Source organism: Euleptes europaea, chromosome 4 (genome assembly GCF_029931775.1).
Source record: "Euleptes europaea isolate rEulEur1 chromosome 4, rEulEur1.hap1, whole genome shotgun sequence".
Lineage (NCBI taxonomy): Eukaryota > Metazoa > Chordata > Lepidosauria > Squamata > Sphaerodactylidae > Euleptes > Euleptes europaea.
Window position 1 is genome coordinate 90,788,032 of NC_079315.1, and position 15,293 is coordinate 90,803,324.

The following is a 15,293-nucleotide window of genomic DNA, read 5'->3' on the forward strand; positions in this document are numbered from 1 at the left end:
AAGAGATCTGGATGAAGGATCAAAAAGCCGTATTACTGTCTTGCTCGCAGCAGTCCAATTAGCCCAAGCTCGTCAGAGTCTGGGAGCTAACCATGGCTGGCCACGGTCAGTACTTCAATGGGAGACCACCAAGGAACACTGGGGTTGTTATGCAGAGGAAGGCAATGGCAACCCATCTCTGCTTTTCTCTTGCCTTGAATACCCATGGCTGGGGTCGCCATGAGATGGTTGCTACTCAAGAGCACATTCTTCTTTGTACAGGTTATGCACTTTAATAAATATAGAGTTCCCAATTAATTTCACTTTTTAATGTTTGGTGAGAAATTATGAGAAGGCTGATATATTTCAGCAATAGTCCTTCCATAAGCACCATGCTTCAAGTTACCAAAATATTCTGGTGAAAGCTCCTTATTTTACCACTTAAAATGAAAAATAAGGAGCTTTCACCAGAATATTTTGGTATCTTGAAGTACTGGTATCTTGAAGTATCTTGTTCTGTAGTAAATTGGTACTACTGTACAACTAGGCCATTAAGAACCTCCCTACAAAAGTAAGCTTGGCTTTCAAACTACATTAAACATTATGAATGTCAGAAAAGGAAATAACTATTTATGATATACTTTTACATCGCTATTAAACCCTGCAGGTTAAAAATTGCACCAAACACCAGCTGTAAAGAAACTCAGTGTTACATGTGAGATTGGCACATGGGGTGCAAGAGGGAAAAGGTGTTCTTAATGTAATTTTTAGTTTCCTGAAGGTCTGAGAAGTGCTTCTCAGCAACTAATTCCTATGAAGAGCCTGTCTTAGGCTCCAACTAGACATTACTATTGCAGACCTGTCTCTTTAAATATAGGTATGCCCAATTATACATAAAATACAGTGGACAGGTATAGAAGTTCAGATTTATTTAATACATTTATTGTTTGCTTTTCCACATAAAAACCTTTCAGAGCAACTTACAAGAGAGAAGAATGCATTTGTATTAGTTATTAATCTTTAGCTGCCTCAGATGGAACAGTTGGCTCGGGGGGGGCAGACCCCTTCCTTGCTACTTTGCAGGTGGCTTCCTGAATTTTATTCTATTCAGTTTTCATATTTAAAGATTTAAATGCTGCTGAACTCTGTTGGGCTTTGATCTGGGGTAGAAGAGAAGGGAGGCTGATCTGGGGCAAAGGAAAAAACTCAAACTGAAGCCCACTAAGAAGTTAGGGATTCAAAGTGAGGGATTCAGTGATTCAGCAAGAGAGGGAAGGACTGGGAAGCAAGCCAACTGCAAAGTTGGGGAAGCAGGCTTGGGTTCAAAACCAGCTATGAAGTTGGAGGATTTCAGATGCTCCTTGAATAGGGTTTGCAGCACCAGGGATTAGGATCAAGACTATAGGGTACTGAACTCAAGAAGAAGCATATGAATTCAAGGTGTAGTGACTGAGTTACTGAGATGGGGGACAGGCTCTGGCTAGTCCATCAAAAACAGAACAGGAGCTTGATGATATTTTTCTAGGTTCAAGATTGAATTCCAGGACAGGCTGAATGAACAGGAGAGTTCTATAGAAATAGGTTATTGACCAGAAAACTTGAGACAATCGATTTTGGGTGTGAGGGAACTTCTGGAGCTGAGGATCAAAGGCCTTTAATCAATATGTTCTTCAAAGCATTCCAGCAGGTGGGCTGCCCCTATGTGGGAGCATTCAGAGAAATTCCTGCTAGTTCAGAGGCTCCCATTTTTGATATAAAACTGGATTATTTTATCTAGTTATGTAGGAGTGAGGGCAGAGAATTTTATGGCGATGTGCAAATAGAAGGGTATCTGTGGGGAGAGATGGCCTTGCTGACAGCAGTGAAAACTAAGCGCTGGATATCAAGTAATGAAAACGGAATCCGTGATCTGACAAAAAAAATGGCTCAATATACTTGCCTTTGCTTGGGTTTGGACTCACTGAATTACAAAGGTTTGTGGCCCTGGGGTGCTCCTTATTGCCACACAAAAATTCCAGGCTACAGCAATTAGCTACAGTGTTTTTCAGTAACCACCTGGTAACTGCATCCCAAGGGACCCTGAATTAGACTACATTCTTCAGCTACTTAACTTTAGTTAATGTACAACAAGTCCCCTCTACTGTTACAGTAGAGCTTCATTGGCTGTACTGGCTCCCAGTTGTTTTATAAGCACACCTCAACATGCCAGCTTTTAGTTAAAGCCAAAGATGTTCACATTTTTAGTCTCAGCAATTTATCAGCTAGAAAATTTAACTGAGCTTAGTCAGTGGCTTGAATCCCGCTGAAAATCTCCACTAATGGAAGGACAGTACACTCCCTAGGAACAACATGAAGGGGGAATTGGCAAAAACCCCCCCCCCCCGGAATGACTGGCAGGAGCTCAACCTATTATGAGCAATGGGAGATATTTGAAGATATTAAGCAACCATGTATGCCAAGTTGAAACATAGTGAACCATTCAATCCTCACAATCTATTAAGTTTTAGCTGCAATGGATGGGTTTATCTTGTCTGGATTTGACCCTTATTTATTTAGAAAGTTTCTATGCTGCCTCTCCAGAGAACCTGCTCAAGGTATTTATATATTTATGTGGTGGCTAGTGAAATGATTAACTTCTTGATTTGGCTTAGGCATTTTAGTTAAATTTACACTCTGCAAAAGGCAATTGTTAAAATGCTGCTATACTTCTGGCTTTTGAAACAATTTTTACTTTACTGAAGAATAATTACTTTAAGAAGAGAATCACAACTGTCCACCACAACTAAATATAAATAGCAATATTTAGGAAGTTATCATCTGAAGTAAACTAGTAGATTGACAAAAGGTCAGAAGGGGGTTTAAACTTATTCATTTAAAATGCTGCATACTGTAATATCACAACAGTTTTTCATAAACAGAATACCAAAGAGCTTGACTTCAAATCTAATGAAAAAGGTATACTTAATCATTAAGTGCCCGTATTCTAAACTATGAAAAGAGCTCCTGTAAATAAAACTATTCTTTATTGATGAGTGAAGTTTTTTGCAATTCGTGAAACCTTTCCACTATAAATTGCTTTCCAAGTCCCATGAGGAAAAAAGAAAGAAAATAACGTATCATATGCATTTGAAGAAATTAGGTCTGATGGGAGAAAGCTTATGCTTAAATACACTTAGTTAGTCTTAAAAGGTGCTGCTTAATTTCAATTTTACTTTGCTACAGTCTCTGGATCAACTCATCAACTTTAATACAATCAACTTCCTTCCTACGCAGCCAGGAAAGTATTAAGAAGGTATCTGGTTTCTTTTTTATTTAATATGAGCTATGAAAATGATTCTAAGATTTTTCCTTTACCAATTCCCATTAGAAATTAGGACTGTTGACATGTAGTCTCATTTGACTACTGAAAACATAATGTGCACTGTACAGGCTGAAAATGAGGGGGTCTTACATCTTCCATACTGTTTGGCCTTTAGCCTCTGATCCAGGCACACCTATATAAGTCCCCATCTCATATGGTATAACAACAAGATATATTGCATTGGTGCAGGAAGTCAATAATATGGACTAGTACGAATATCGCTACCTTAATGTACATGACCAAAATACTCAGTACAAATCTCAAAGCTAAATAAGATTAATATATATCATATAAGCTAGCAGGTATCATGCTGAGACCCTAGCATGCTGGGAAGAAGAAATAAAAAATGGAAGCAATTCCATTTGTTTGTTTCTTCTAATTAAGTTAATTCTACCTCAGAATGAAGTATCTTTATATTTTTATTATCATCTTTGGCACAGAAAACACTAAACTTCTTCCGTAGTTCTAGTTGACTTGTTGTATGACATCAATACAGTTCATTCTGGAGGAAAACACCAACTAAATAGAACCATCAACCAAGTGTTCAGCTTTTATAAATCTTTCCTTTTAGTACATTAGTTTAACATTTATTTATTTACTACATATGCCACTTTCCCTAAAAAGCTCAAGACCTCTTACAGAAATAAATTCATAACACATAAAAGATTTGTCACCTTAGCCATTGATAGTCGCTGCAATGTTAAAGTACTAATCTTACATATACAGTCATCAGGCATACAGTTAGCAACTGTCGTGTACAGGTATGGCTACCATTGTTCTCCATTTCAATAGACAGGAAAAAGGATATAACATAATTTTTCCCCTGAAGCATTTCCATTCATTGTCAGTCATACCTATACTTGAGAATGTAATTTTTCTAACAACAGTTAGTTTCTTGTATCAACGTAACAATCATAGAGTATATTAGGTATACAGAGTTCTCACACCCAGAATGGCTTCCTCATTCATTTCAGTGAATCTGATCCATTAGTGTATTTCTCTACTTGTAGATCAAGTCTCACCCTGTAAGCGAACAAGAAACTTATATAATGCAAGAGATTGATATATACATTCAGACTTCTGGAGTTAAGACAATCAAATAATGGTAATTTTTAGAAGGGCATGATGGCACCTATTTAATGATTGCTCTGGGCAGGTTTGCAAAAAGGTCATCTTTGCTAGTCTTATAGAAGCATTTTTGAGTCTGAAGCATTGATAGCTTTGCATCTAACCTGTTGATAGTTTCAAACTTTGCTTTGATGTGTCGTATTTTAGACGCAGTCTTTGCTTGCTCTGACCCAGATGCTTTATTGTGGTTTTACTTTTGTCAGTGAGCTTGAGCTTGGAAGGGTGGTTTACATATTTAAAAATAAATAAAACACATCTCCAAATAGCTGATTCAAGATATGAATAAGCATCTGTGTAGATACTTCAGAAGGACTCTCAGCAGTTGTTCAAGGGGTATAAACAACTCTAAATAAGAACTGTGCTTGTTTTCTTCATTTGTATCCCACTTTTCTCTCCAGCGGAGAGTGGCCTACAACATTGTTTCCCTCTCCTCCATTTTATTCTCACAACAACACTGTGAGGTAGGTTAGGCTGAGACTGGCCCAAGGTCACCTCACAAGCTTCCATGGCAGAATGGGGATTTGAACCTTGGTCTCCCAGGTCTCCACAGCCACTGATAACAGCCTTTACCATGTGCTTTGGAAATAATCCCCAACACATTCTTCCACATTTTGCCTTTCATCTACATTTAAAGAATGCAGATTTAAATTTTACAAGTATTCAAGCTATAAGATGAATAAACTAATCCATGAAAAAGTGACTTACGTCAATGACTGAAGTACTTGACAAACTTAAGCCTTCTAGATCAGCCGCTGAAGTAGGACAGAGAAGAGTCACACTGGGAACGGTTTCGGGAGCCGACACAGGATTAACTGCAAAAAACAAATAGTTGGAAAGGACAGTTAAATAACGGAATGAATTACATTCTATTAAGTAACTTATACTGATAAGGTTGTGGTGTTTTGTATCTGAAATTCAAATATCTCAAAAACTAAAAATGAACTATTTATTTATACATTTGTGAAGAACTTACAGTCATCCAAGTCTAGCAGTGACACTTCTTTGGCCGGAGCTCTCTTCTCCTGCAGATTTTTGTCTTCCTTCTGCCAAAAGCATATGAATAAAATGTTATCATTTATTTTAAAAAATAAATATTTATCATAAAACCCCTCTTACATGCTTGTACACCTCAAATGCACTCTCTTGGCTCAGCCTTCATAAAGGAATCCTGCATCCCTCTTCAACTCCATTGGCCCAACGTTATTTGTCTATTATAACAGAACAAAACTGCGGTGGTATCAAGAGTTTGTAACCTGCTGCTCACACAGTAATATCATCTGGCTCCTACAAGCCTGTTCTACTTAGTTTTTAAAAGCATTTGTGACATATAGCATATTAACATTGCATTAACATGGCATTCACATCATAATATACATTATATCAACATATCCTTAGGTCCTGAGTTTGCATTCACTTACGGCTTCCCTTCTCAACTACAGAAAGTCTTAAATGCTTTCTTCAGCTTGCCTGTCTGGAAATGTAAACAAACTGGAAGCTGCGGCCAAGCAAGGTCAAAGTGCAGAGATCTTTAATGGCCTCAGAACTGGGATGCCAGATTATATGACATATTAAAAATGTTATCATGACTACTGACCAAAATAGATAACTTGGTAAATGAACGGCTGTAGTTCAGAAAGTGATTGTGTAAACAGATGGTGGTACCAAGCAAGAGGCGTGCCCACTAGATGCTCATAACTCTAGAATAACACCCTCCTCCCAATAATTGTAGACTTCTAAGCTATACAGGGATGCAAGTTATCTCCTATCCCAGCCTCAGGAAAAACTATGTGTCTCTAAAATGCAAACCATGGCACATCTAAACAGAAATCTTGAGTCCCTAAGATTTTTTGTCACTAAGGAGAAGTGAATACTTTATCTCATGTGTTGGGAGAGCTTGTGGATCTTATCCAAATTAATCTTCCTTGCGAGATAGAGATATTTGGGAAAGAGGTATAACATCCTTCTTTATGTCGCTACTTCCCCTACCTCAGCTGTGCTATTGCTATTTTCTTGCTCCATTTGCTCCTTTCTCCGGTTTTTATTATTTATTTTATTTAAAATATTTCTATTCTGCCTTTTGTTTGGAAAACATCACCAAGGCAATTAATAATCAAACATACACAAATAAAAAACTAAAATACAATATTAAAACTCATAGCAAATCCAAAAACCTTTCTTTATTCCTGCCACTTAAAGAATCTCCTTAGCCTCAAGAACAGGGAGAAGTACACTGTACTGGTCAGACCATTTGCTCACCATGTAAATCCCTTTTTAATAATTCATGGCAGCCACACAAATTTGTAGCCCTATGTCCTGAGTGCTGCGCTCAAATGTGAACTCACAAAGGAACAAAAGATGTCAAATTCTCATCTAGCACATTTGACATATTGTAGCCAAGTGGAACCAATCTTTTTGGATATCTGATAGCATCATACAAATATATTCTGCAGTATAACACTGTCTTTGAACCTTACTGAGAAAGATTTCCTATAGCTGTGTTGGCGAACCTATGGCACGGGTGCCACTTCCGGCACGCGTAGCCCTCTCTGCCGGCACGCATGGTTCCTCCAAGCCGCTGGCCATTCCGGCTCTGCCCTGCCCCGGATGGGGGAAAATGTGCATCTGGAGAGTGGCAAATCCAAGGCAAAACTTCCCATACTTGAGTGGCCTCTTTCTTTCTCCGTCTCCCTCCGTCCTTTTCTTTCCCTATTTTTCTTTCTCTCCCTCGCTCCATTTCTTTCTCCCTTTCTCTTTTTCTTTCTTTCTCTCCCTCCCTTTCTTCCCTTTCCCCCTCCCTTCCCTTTCTTCCTTCTTTCCTTCCTTCCTTCTTTCCCTCCAGAGGCTTCTCCGGCGCCCTCTGGGTCGGTGCGGGCGGAGGGGCGTGCAGTCCTTTTCCACCTTTGAAGTGCCCACAAGCCATCCTCCAAACACCTTTCCATTTGTCTTGATATGTAGAGAGAAAACACTAAGGAACTAGTTCCCAATCTCCAGATACTAGCTGGAGATCTCCTGCTATTACAAGTGATCTCCAACCAATAGAGGTCAGTTCCCCTGGAAAAAATTGCCACTTTGGCAATTGGACTCTATGGCACTGAAGTCCTTCCCCAAACCCCGCCCTTCTCAGGCGCCACCCCAAAAACCTCCCACTCATGACAAAGAGGAACTTGGCAACCGTAGTCTCTCCCTCTGGGCCCCCTCTGGGGGTGGTATTCAGGTTAAATTGCCGCATTGGCACTCGGCGATAAATAAGTGGGTTTTGGGTTGCAGTTTGGGCACTCGGTCTCTGAAAGGTTCGCCATCACTGTCCTATAGCATGTATCTTTCATAAGGACTTGCCTCTTGAATATGGAAAGGTCCAAAAAACTATGGACTGCAGGACAATTGACAATCTAAAAGGACACAGAGAACACCCGAAGTCAAAGGGTGAAACCACTCTGATTTGTGAATAAGATCATTTTTCACCACCAGGTGGAGCAACCTTAAATCAATCTGATCTAAAGTTTTGTCTATATTGAAGATTAATGGAGATGTACCAGTCTTCTGGATAAAGATTTCAAAGAATAAAGATTCTGAATTTGAATTTTAGAGACACATAGAGGGTGCAGTCCAACTTTTATACAGTTCCCTTTCCCTTAAAAGTAATTATTTTCCTGAATAGTGTGTGTGTGTGTGTGGGGGGGGCTGGTCAACAAACCCACATTTCTTCTGAAAAGAGGGAGGTACCTGTTGGAAGTTACACAGATGCCTTTTAAAAATACCACGAAAATAAAGCAATTATCCAACCTCCCCTCCATGATAAGCTAGGTTACAAATATATTTTCACTCAGAGATAGAGAATGAAATCATTCGTTATGAACTGCCATGAGTACAGGTACCCACATAGAATGTGGGGGATACACAAGTTTACTATGACACTTTCCCAACATGTAACAGAAGACATATATTACTATTTATTTATCTAGGCATACCTGTGGAGTACTGAGAATCCGCCAACATGTGCACCCAAATGTAAGGCTCAAGCTCATAATTTCACTGGCAACATTAAAGTCTTTTCAAAGTCTTCAAATTCCACCATGACATAAGATACAAAATAAATATACCTTCTGTCTTGCAAGTTTCATACTCACAGAAAACTCAGAGGGGTCTTTTTTTAATTCTTTCAAATGAATTTAATCTAGCAATCTGTGAACCTTGCATGAGCAACCTTCCCTGCTCCCCATCCCCAGTATCCCTACTGATACTGGAAAAGTTGATTTCCAAGACTGTAAGACCCACATGGAGCAACAGTCACATGGGGTCAGAAGGAACTGCTGGAGGAAGGGAAAGCAGGGAAGATCTGTGAACATCAGCATCGTCTACTGATGGGTCACTGAATTCAACCAGCATCTCTAAGCACAATGCAAAGTAAAAGGCTGATCCCACCCTTGTGAAAGTTTTCTGTGTGTAATATGCCTTGAGAGAAGCCAGTCAAACGTTGTAGATGCCTAGTATCTCAGAGAAATTTCATTTGCCTCTCACATAAATCCACCTGGCCAATTATACAGGCTCAGACGAAGGGCCATAACAGGTGTTACAGCGGTCACAGATCCTATCTGTGGCTGCTAATGCTCTTTACAGACAAATTCAGTCATTTAAAAATGCTGTGAGGGCCCAATCCTGACCAGGTCTGCAACAAGTGCGGTAACACCCTCCATAGCTGGGGGGGGGGGGGGCGGACACAAGATCGTCTGTTCCCACTGCGCTGCAGACCCTCATGACATTTGTCTCTAAAATGGTGGTGGCCGTGGCAGGAGCAGTGGCTACCATACCGTCTAGTTTGGACCTAAGTCCCAATGAAACCATTTGGTGGTCCGTCTAATTAGTTCTAATGGAACTTGAACACTAGGGAACCACTCGTCTATTGGGAATCTTTCCAAGGCTTGGAGGGGGGGGGGCGGCTTTTTTTAAGGTAGAGGCATCACATTTTCAGCATAGCTTCTGGTAACTCTCCTTACAAGAACTCCCAAGTTTGGTAAAGATTAGGTCAGGGGGTCCAATTTTATGGTGGCCCCAAATGGAGGAAAAACAGGGCCCCATAAAATTGGATCCCTGATACAATCTTTACCAAACTTGAGGGGTCTTGTAAAGAGAGTCACCTACAGCTATGCTGAAAATTTGGTGCCTCTACTTAAAAAACAGCCCCAATATGGGGCCCCTGGAAAGAATCCCCATATACTATAATGGAGAAGAAGGAGGGGTTTAAACGTTAAAGTGCTGTGCAGTTTAGCATGAATGTGCCAAAGCAGGTTTTTTCTTCTTTTAAAAGGGGTTTAAAAAGATCTTTCAAATGCTTTAGCAGTAGAAAAGGAAGAAACCCCTTTTAAAAGGAAAAAAACTGCTTTGGCACATACGCACGAAGCGCTTTAAAGTTTAACCCCTGCTCCCTTCTTGTCCATTACAGTCTATGTGGAATCTTTCTAGGGCTCTGAGGGGGCTATTTTTTAAGGTAGAGGCACCAAATTTTAATCACAGCTGCTGGTGACTCTTGTAGAAGAACCCTAAAGTCTGGTGAAGATTGGGTCTGGGGTCCAATTTTATGGGCCCCCATTTTTCCATTTGGGAGCCCATAACATTGAACCCCCAGACCCAATCTTCACCAAACTTTAGGGCTCTTCTACAAGAGTCACCAGCAGCTATGAAAATTTGGTGCCTCTACCCTAAAAACAGCCCCCCCCCGAAAAAGATTCCCCATAGACTACATGAACAAGAATTGAGCAGGGGTTAAACTTTAAAGTGCTCTTAGAGATAATGGAGAAGGACGTTTTTGGATTCCAGAAAAAAAATCTTATGGGGATTGGAGAATATGTGGGAATCCAGAAAAATTTCAGGTTCAATATACCCAAATTTCCCCTAATTATTTTTTCCTATTGAACACAGCTATAACCAGATCCACATATTGGATGCTGCACTATTATAACCATTCACCTCCTGGATATTGTTGTCCAGACAGGAAAACTAACAATATCCATTCACATTCCAATAAAAGTTCAGCTGGATCAGAATGAGGATTACTAGTGGGAAGGAATAACTCATTTCATGAAATGAGCAATTTACCTCATGTGGACAAGCCCAGAAATGGTGAAACCTGGCTTGATGGAAAACCCAGAGAATAACTGGGCCTATCAGAACTCACCAGGCCAGGGAATATTATTGTTTAAATCAAAGTAAAGGGCTTCTAGGCATAATAAGCCCTTCCTAATTAAAGGGCCTTATGTAAGCTCATACCTTCATGTATTTTTCTCTCAAAGCTGACAACTGTCTTATCATTTACTAGCCTGCTTCCTGCTTTCTTTACTCAGAAAGCTTTCTATCATGAAAGACCTTCTTCAACTGCATCCTAAAGTTTTCCCTACTTTCTTAGTGTAAAGTTCACAAGGGATCAGGAACTGTCCCCTTTTCCTAAACTATCTAGAGGCTCACCTCTGACTTTACCTGAGGTCTTGCCACCTTCCTTCAAGCTCAGGAACTGCAAGTATTTTATTCATTTTACTCCCTCACTCCTATAATAACAGTTAGGTTCATCATTCCACTGCATGCTCAGTTTTCAGGCCTTGATGCATTCCTAGGCTATGCACCCTGAGGGTCTACCTAGTTCTGCTCCATGAGCTTTCTTCTGTCCTTTGGACTATTGACTAAGTTGTTGCCTAGACTCCCATTTTGATCCCTCGCCAAACAATCCCTCCTGGAACTCCAAACCTCTGGACTTTTGTGCAGGTCTGCTTAAATCATCATATACCTGAATGCATATAATCTCCTCCCTTACAGAGAAAAGAATAGGTAATATCATCCTCTGCTTTTCCTTATTGCCTCTTTTCTCCTTCCAACCTTCCATCCTTTGAGGTTCATACTGCACAAGGGTTGTGTGTCAGTGCTGGGGATGTGTACAGGTATTGCAGACATTTTAGTATTTGTACTCTAACATACCTGAATATTACTTTGACTAGGTATGTATATTTTTGTTCCTCCTCAATAAGCTCTCTCTCTCATTATTGTGCTACATTCCTGGATCCATTTTCTTTTCCAAGCCTGCACTGGAGTTTCATCTGAAGTTCCCTCAGAAATGTGTGTACCATTCCTGACGGCCAGGTTTAAAATCTAAACATGTAGCTCCTTTAGAACAGGAGTGTGAAGGTGGCGGAACAGAGTTTATCACTTTTACAGGTTGAGAATCCCCTATCCGGACATCTGATATCCGGACTGAACTGAAAACTGGATCTTTTGAGCTGGCATACAGGCATTACTCACAGGCCCTCAGCAGTGCCACTGATGGTTCAATGTACACAAAATTATTAAAAATATTGTTTCAAATTACATTAGAATTATATGTGCAGAAAGTATATATAAAGAATAAATGAATTTTGTCATTAGACTTGGGTCCCATCCCCAAGATATCTCATTATGTATATGCAAAAATTCCAAAATATTCCAAAATATGGAAATATCTGAATACGGACCACTTCTGGCCCAAGCAGTCCAGATAAGGGATACTCAACCTGTACTTTGCTTCCTCATAGTGAATTTGGACCCCAGGAAGGAATGGGCTTCATTCACATAGATTCATGTGTAGCATATACATCATCACAAGCACATGCAGCGATGTAAGAAGCAACACGGAAGAAAGTGAGCAGAAGTGACAGAAGAAGGGTCCTTATTTTTAGCTTATTTTTATTAAAATATTTATCCCCTAACTTCACTTGGAGCTCAAGGCAGCCTACACTTCATTTAAACAGAACACAATCCACAAAAACTAGTTTTAGAATAGGACCTCCAAAATGCCTGTATCTCAGTTGCCAAGGCACTCACAAATCAAACATCCTTACAATGCCTTTTGCTGTCTGGTAAAGATAAGGCTGCTGCTCTATTTGTAGTTTATTACTTAACAGCTGCCTTGAAGATACACAGAAAGTTATAACCAAGTTACACCTAAATGCTCATCTGCATAAAGGTGCTCTTTTTGCACTAGAACTGGATACTGGAACAATGCCTTTTAAACATCTTCAGAGTTAGCAACTGCCCACCTATATCCACAGAGAAGCCCATTCTATAATGTGGGAGCCGTTATAGAAAAAGAACAGGCTCTAATAGACTCTAACTTGAACAACCAAAAGGTGGTGATCCAAAGAGTATTAATTGCAGAAGCAATTTTTCCACTTCCTTTCATGCCTTGTGGCTTATTGATTCAGTAATTTTCTTGGAAGAATTGGGTGAATCTTGAGAACATAGAAGCAGATATTCTACACTCTCCTCTTCCCCTAGAAGCTCCTGTGATTTCCCCAAAGGCAATGGCAGGGATGTACAAAATAAAACATGGCATGCATATTGGTGCAGTAAGGGGAAGGGTCAAGAAAGATCACTTCTTCCCTTTTACACCAATAGAGAAAGTCTGCTGACTTAAAAGAGAAAGGATAATTTGTCTCAACTACTCCTTCTACTTGCAACTACCTATGCGATATGACATTTTTCCCATGAGGCTCCGTCCCTTACGCCAAGCACTGCTGGAAACAGTCACAGGGGGCTGCTGGGAGAAGAGGAAAGTGTGCACGATCTACTTCCAGCCAGTACATACAGTTTCTCCCAACCTGGGTTACTTTGATCCTGGCTGAAACGGGGAATAAAGGAGGTTAAAATGACCATGCATAAATGACCAAAGGGTATTCCGTAGCAGGGAGGTCAAATGCAGAAAAGTTCTTGTTATATATAAAATCAAAGGAGTGCCCAAGGCACAGTATCCAAAAACAAAGATTGAAAAATACAGAGGTGCTGCCAGAATGGAAGAAAGTAAACCAGGCATTGAAATCTGGGATTAGGTGAGAGAGAGCCAAGAGGTGATGTAGAACTGCAATACAGCATTACAAAGGAGGCACAGTTGTACAGAAAGAACTTGTTGTACAGAGAGAACCAGTGGGGCAGGGTATGGGCAGGGATGTGGGAAGGGGCTAAAACTGACAAAACATGTTAAGAAAAACACCACCACTACCACGTGACCTTCAGAGCAAGGTTTGTAAGAGAAAGGGAGATGTTAAAAAGAGAGGACAGCAATGGTGACAGTGTCAGATGTCATGTTTTGGTGAAGGTAGTAGGCTGAGGGATTGAGAGGAAAAGGTCACAGCAGGTAAGTATTGCTTAGGAACTGGATCTTCATCACCCAAGAAGCAGAGTAGAATGGCAGCAGGACTGAGGAGTAACAAAACAAATTGGGATAGCATTTGGAGAGAGAAGCCATGTTTCCAATGCTACAAACCAAACAGTAAAAGGCCAAGGGAATTAGAAGTGAATAGACTGAAAGAAGGAGGAGAAACTGGGCAGATAAGTGATGTAACAGAGTGTAGATACCAGAAAGCAGGGGTTCGTCACAAACTGCACCAAATAAACAATGCCTAAATAGACCAAACAGACAACATGGCTGCTGTGCTGCCTCCACCCCTCAAGAGGATCCTTGGAACGTGGTCAGATTAGTAGCCCCCCCAAAAGTTGAAGGGAATGAACACCTACTTAGAACAGAGCTGGAGTTCCTCACATAGGCTCTTGGGCCATAAAGCCTGATGGGAAACTGAACAAATTGGGGGGGGGGTTGAATGTTAGCAGGCCTAAAATGAAAAGGAGAGTACAATAAAGGAATCAGCAGCAAAAGCTACCAGAGGGAAATGCAGAGCAGCAAAAGAGAAGGAAGACAAAATCAGCATGTGAAGCAAGGCACACCCACTTAGAGAAGATTGTACTAATAGTTAATTTAACATTTCTACATTACACTAAAATCCATTTTATAAGTAACACGTTATTATTATCAATTCTTGATATTTTTCATACGCAAAGTGCTCTGCATTCTTATTCACAACTGCTCTGTACAAAAAGACACCTATTTTCCTTTTACAAATAGGAACGATGGTTGCAACATAGGGGATTTGCCCAAGGTCACCTGGTGAATCTAAGATTAAGAAAAAAATATGAACCCACAGATACTGATGCTGTAAAATTCCAGATGATTCAATTAAACAGAGCTTTAAAAACTTAATATTTTGTCTGTTTGTTGTTTTAAAATTATAATCCACACAAAAATAAACCTGTTTTAAAGCAGCAAATTCAGATCAAAGCCGAATGCTAAACAAAGAAGTTAAGCCATATCCCATCAAACATTTCTCCATTTGCAATTCATCTTGATAATAGAGACAGAACCTGGGTAAATGCATATAGGACTTGAAGCAGGAGATTTCTCTTGCTCAATGCATAATTCATGCGCTCCGCCTGCAAAGTGTGTAAAATGAGAATTTCACACCGCAGCATGAGCCATGGAACTGCAGAGAAGAAACAGATGAAATCATCTTTTACTGTGTGAATTCAGTTTCTTACCCTTCCAATATTTATACAAAACCATCATTGACAAACCAAATGCACTGACTGATCACCTACTGTTTCCATTGTGTTAGCACTTGAAAAGAGATCAGGCAGAAAGATAGACAATTTGTTTTTATATATTTTTTAAATAGTGGATCAGGTTTTTAACAGCTGAGTGACTATATTATGCTTGTATAGGAGGCCAAGAGTCATTGATTTTAAAATCCCACTGTAGTGGCTCTTACTTACATATGCATTGTACTCAAATCTGCATTTCATTTTTTGCAATATGTGATTATGTATCTGAACATATCAAAGTACTTTGTTATTTCAAAATGCCCCGCTATTTCTGCAAGGGAGTACTTGCTGTGTTTTTGTTATACATAAAAGCAGATCAAAAGTCTTATTTCTAATATGATAGAGGCACCACAACTATGACAACGATCAGGAGATA

General features: G+C 39.9%; 1 protein-coding gene across 1 annotated transcript in view; it reads right to left on the minus strand.

Moving 5' to 3' along the window:
• Positions 1-15,293, minus strand: part of AP3B1 (adaptor related protein complex 3 subunit beta 1) — a 201,387-nt gene that overhangs the window by 62,816 nt on the left and 123,278 nt on the right. Inside the window, exons 21-22 of the mRNA XM_056848189.1 lie at positions 5,442-5,511; positions 5,174-5,280 (exon numbers count right to left, since the gene is read on the minus strand). Of these exons, the coding sequence (XP_056704167.1) occupies positions 5,174-5,280; positions 5,442-5,511 (177 nt within the window). The remainder of the gene's footprint in view (positions 1-5,173; positions 5,281-5,441; positions 5,512-15,293) is intronic.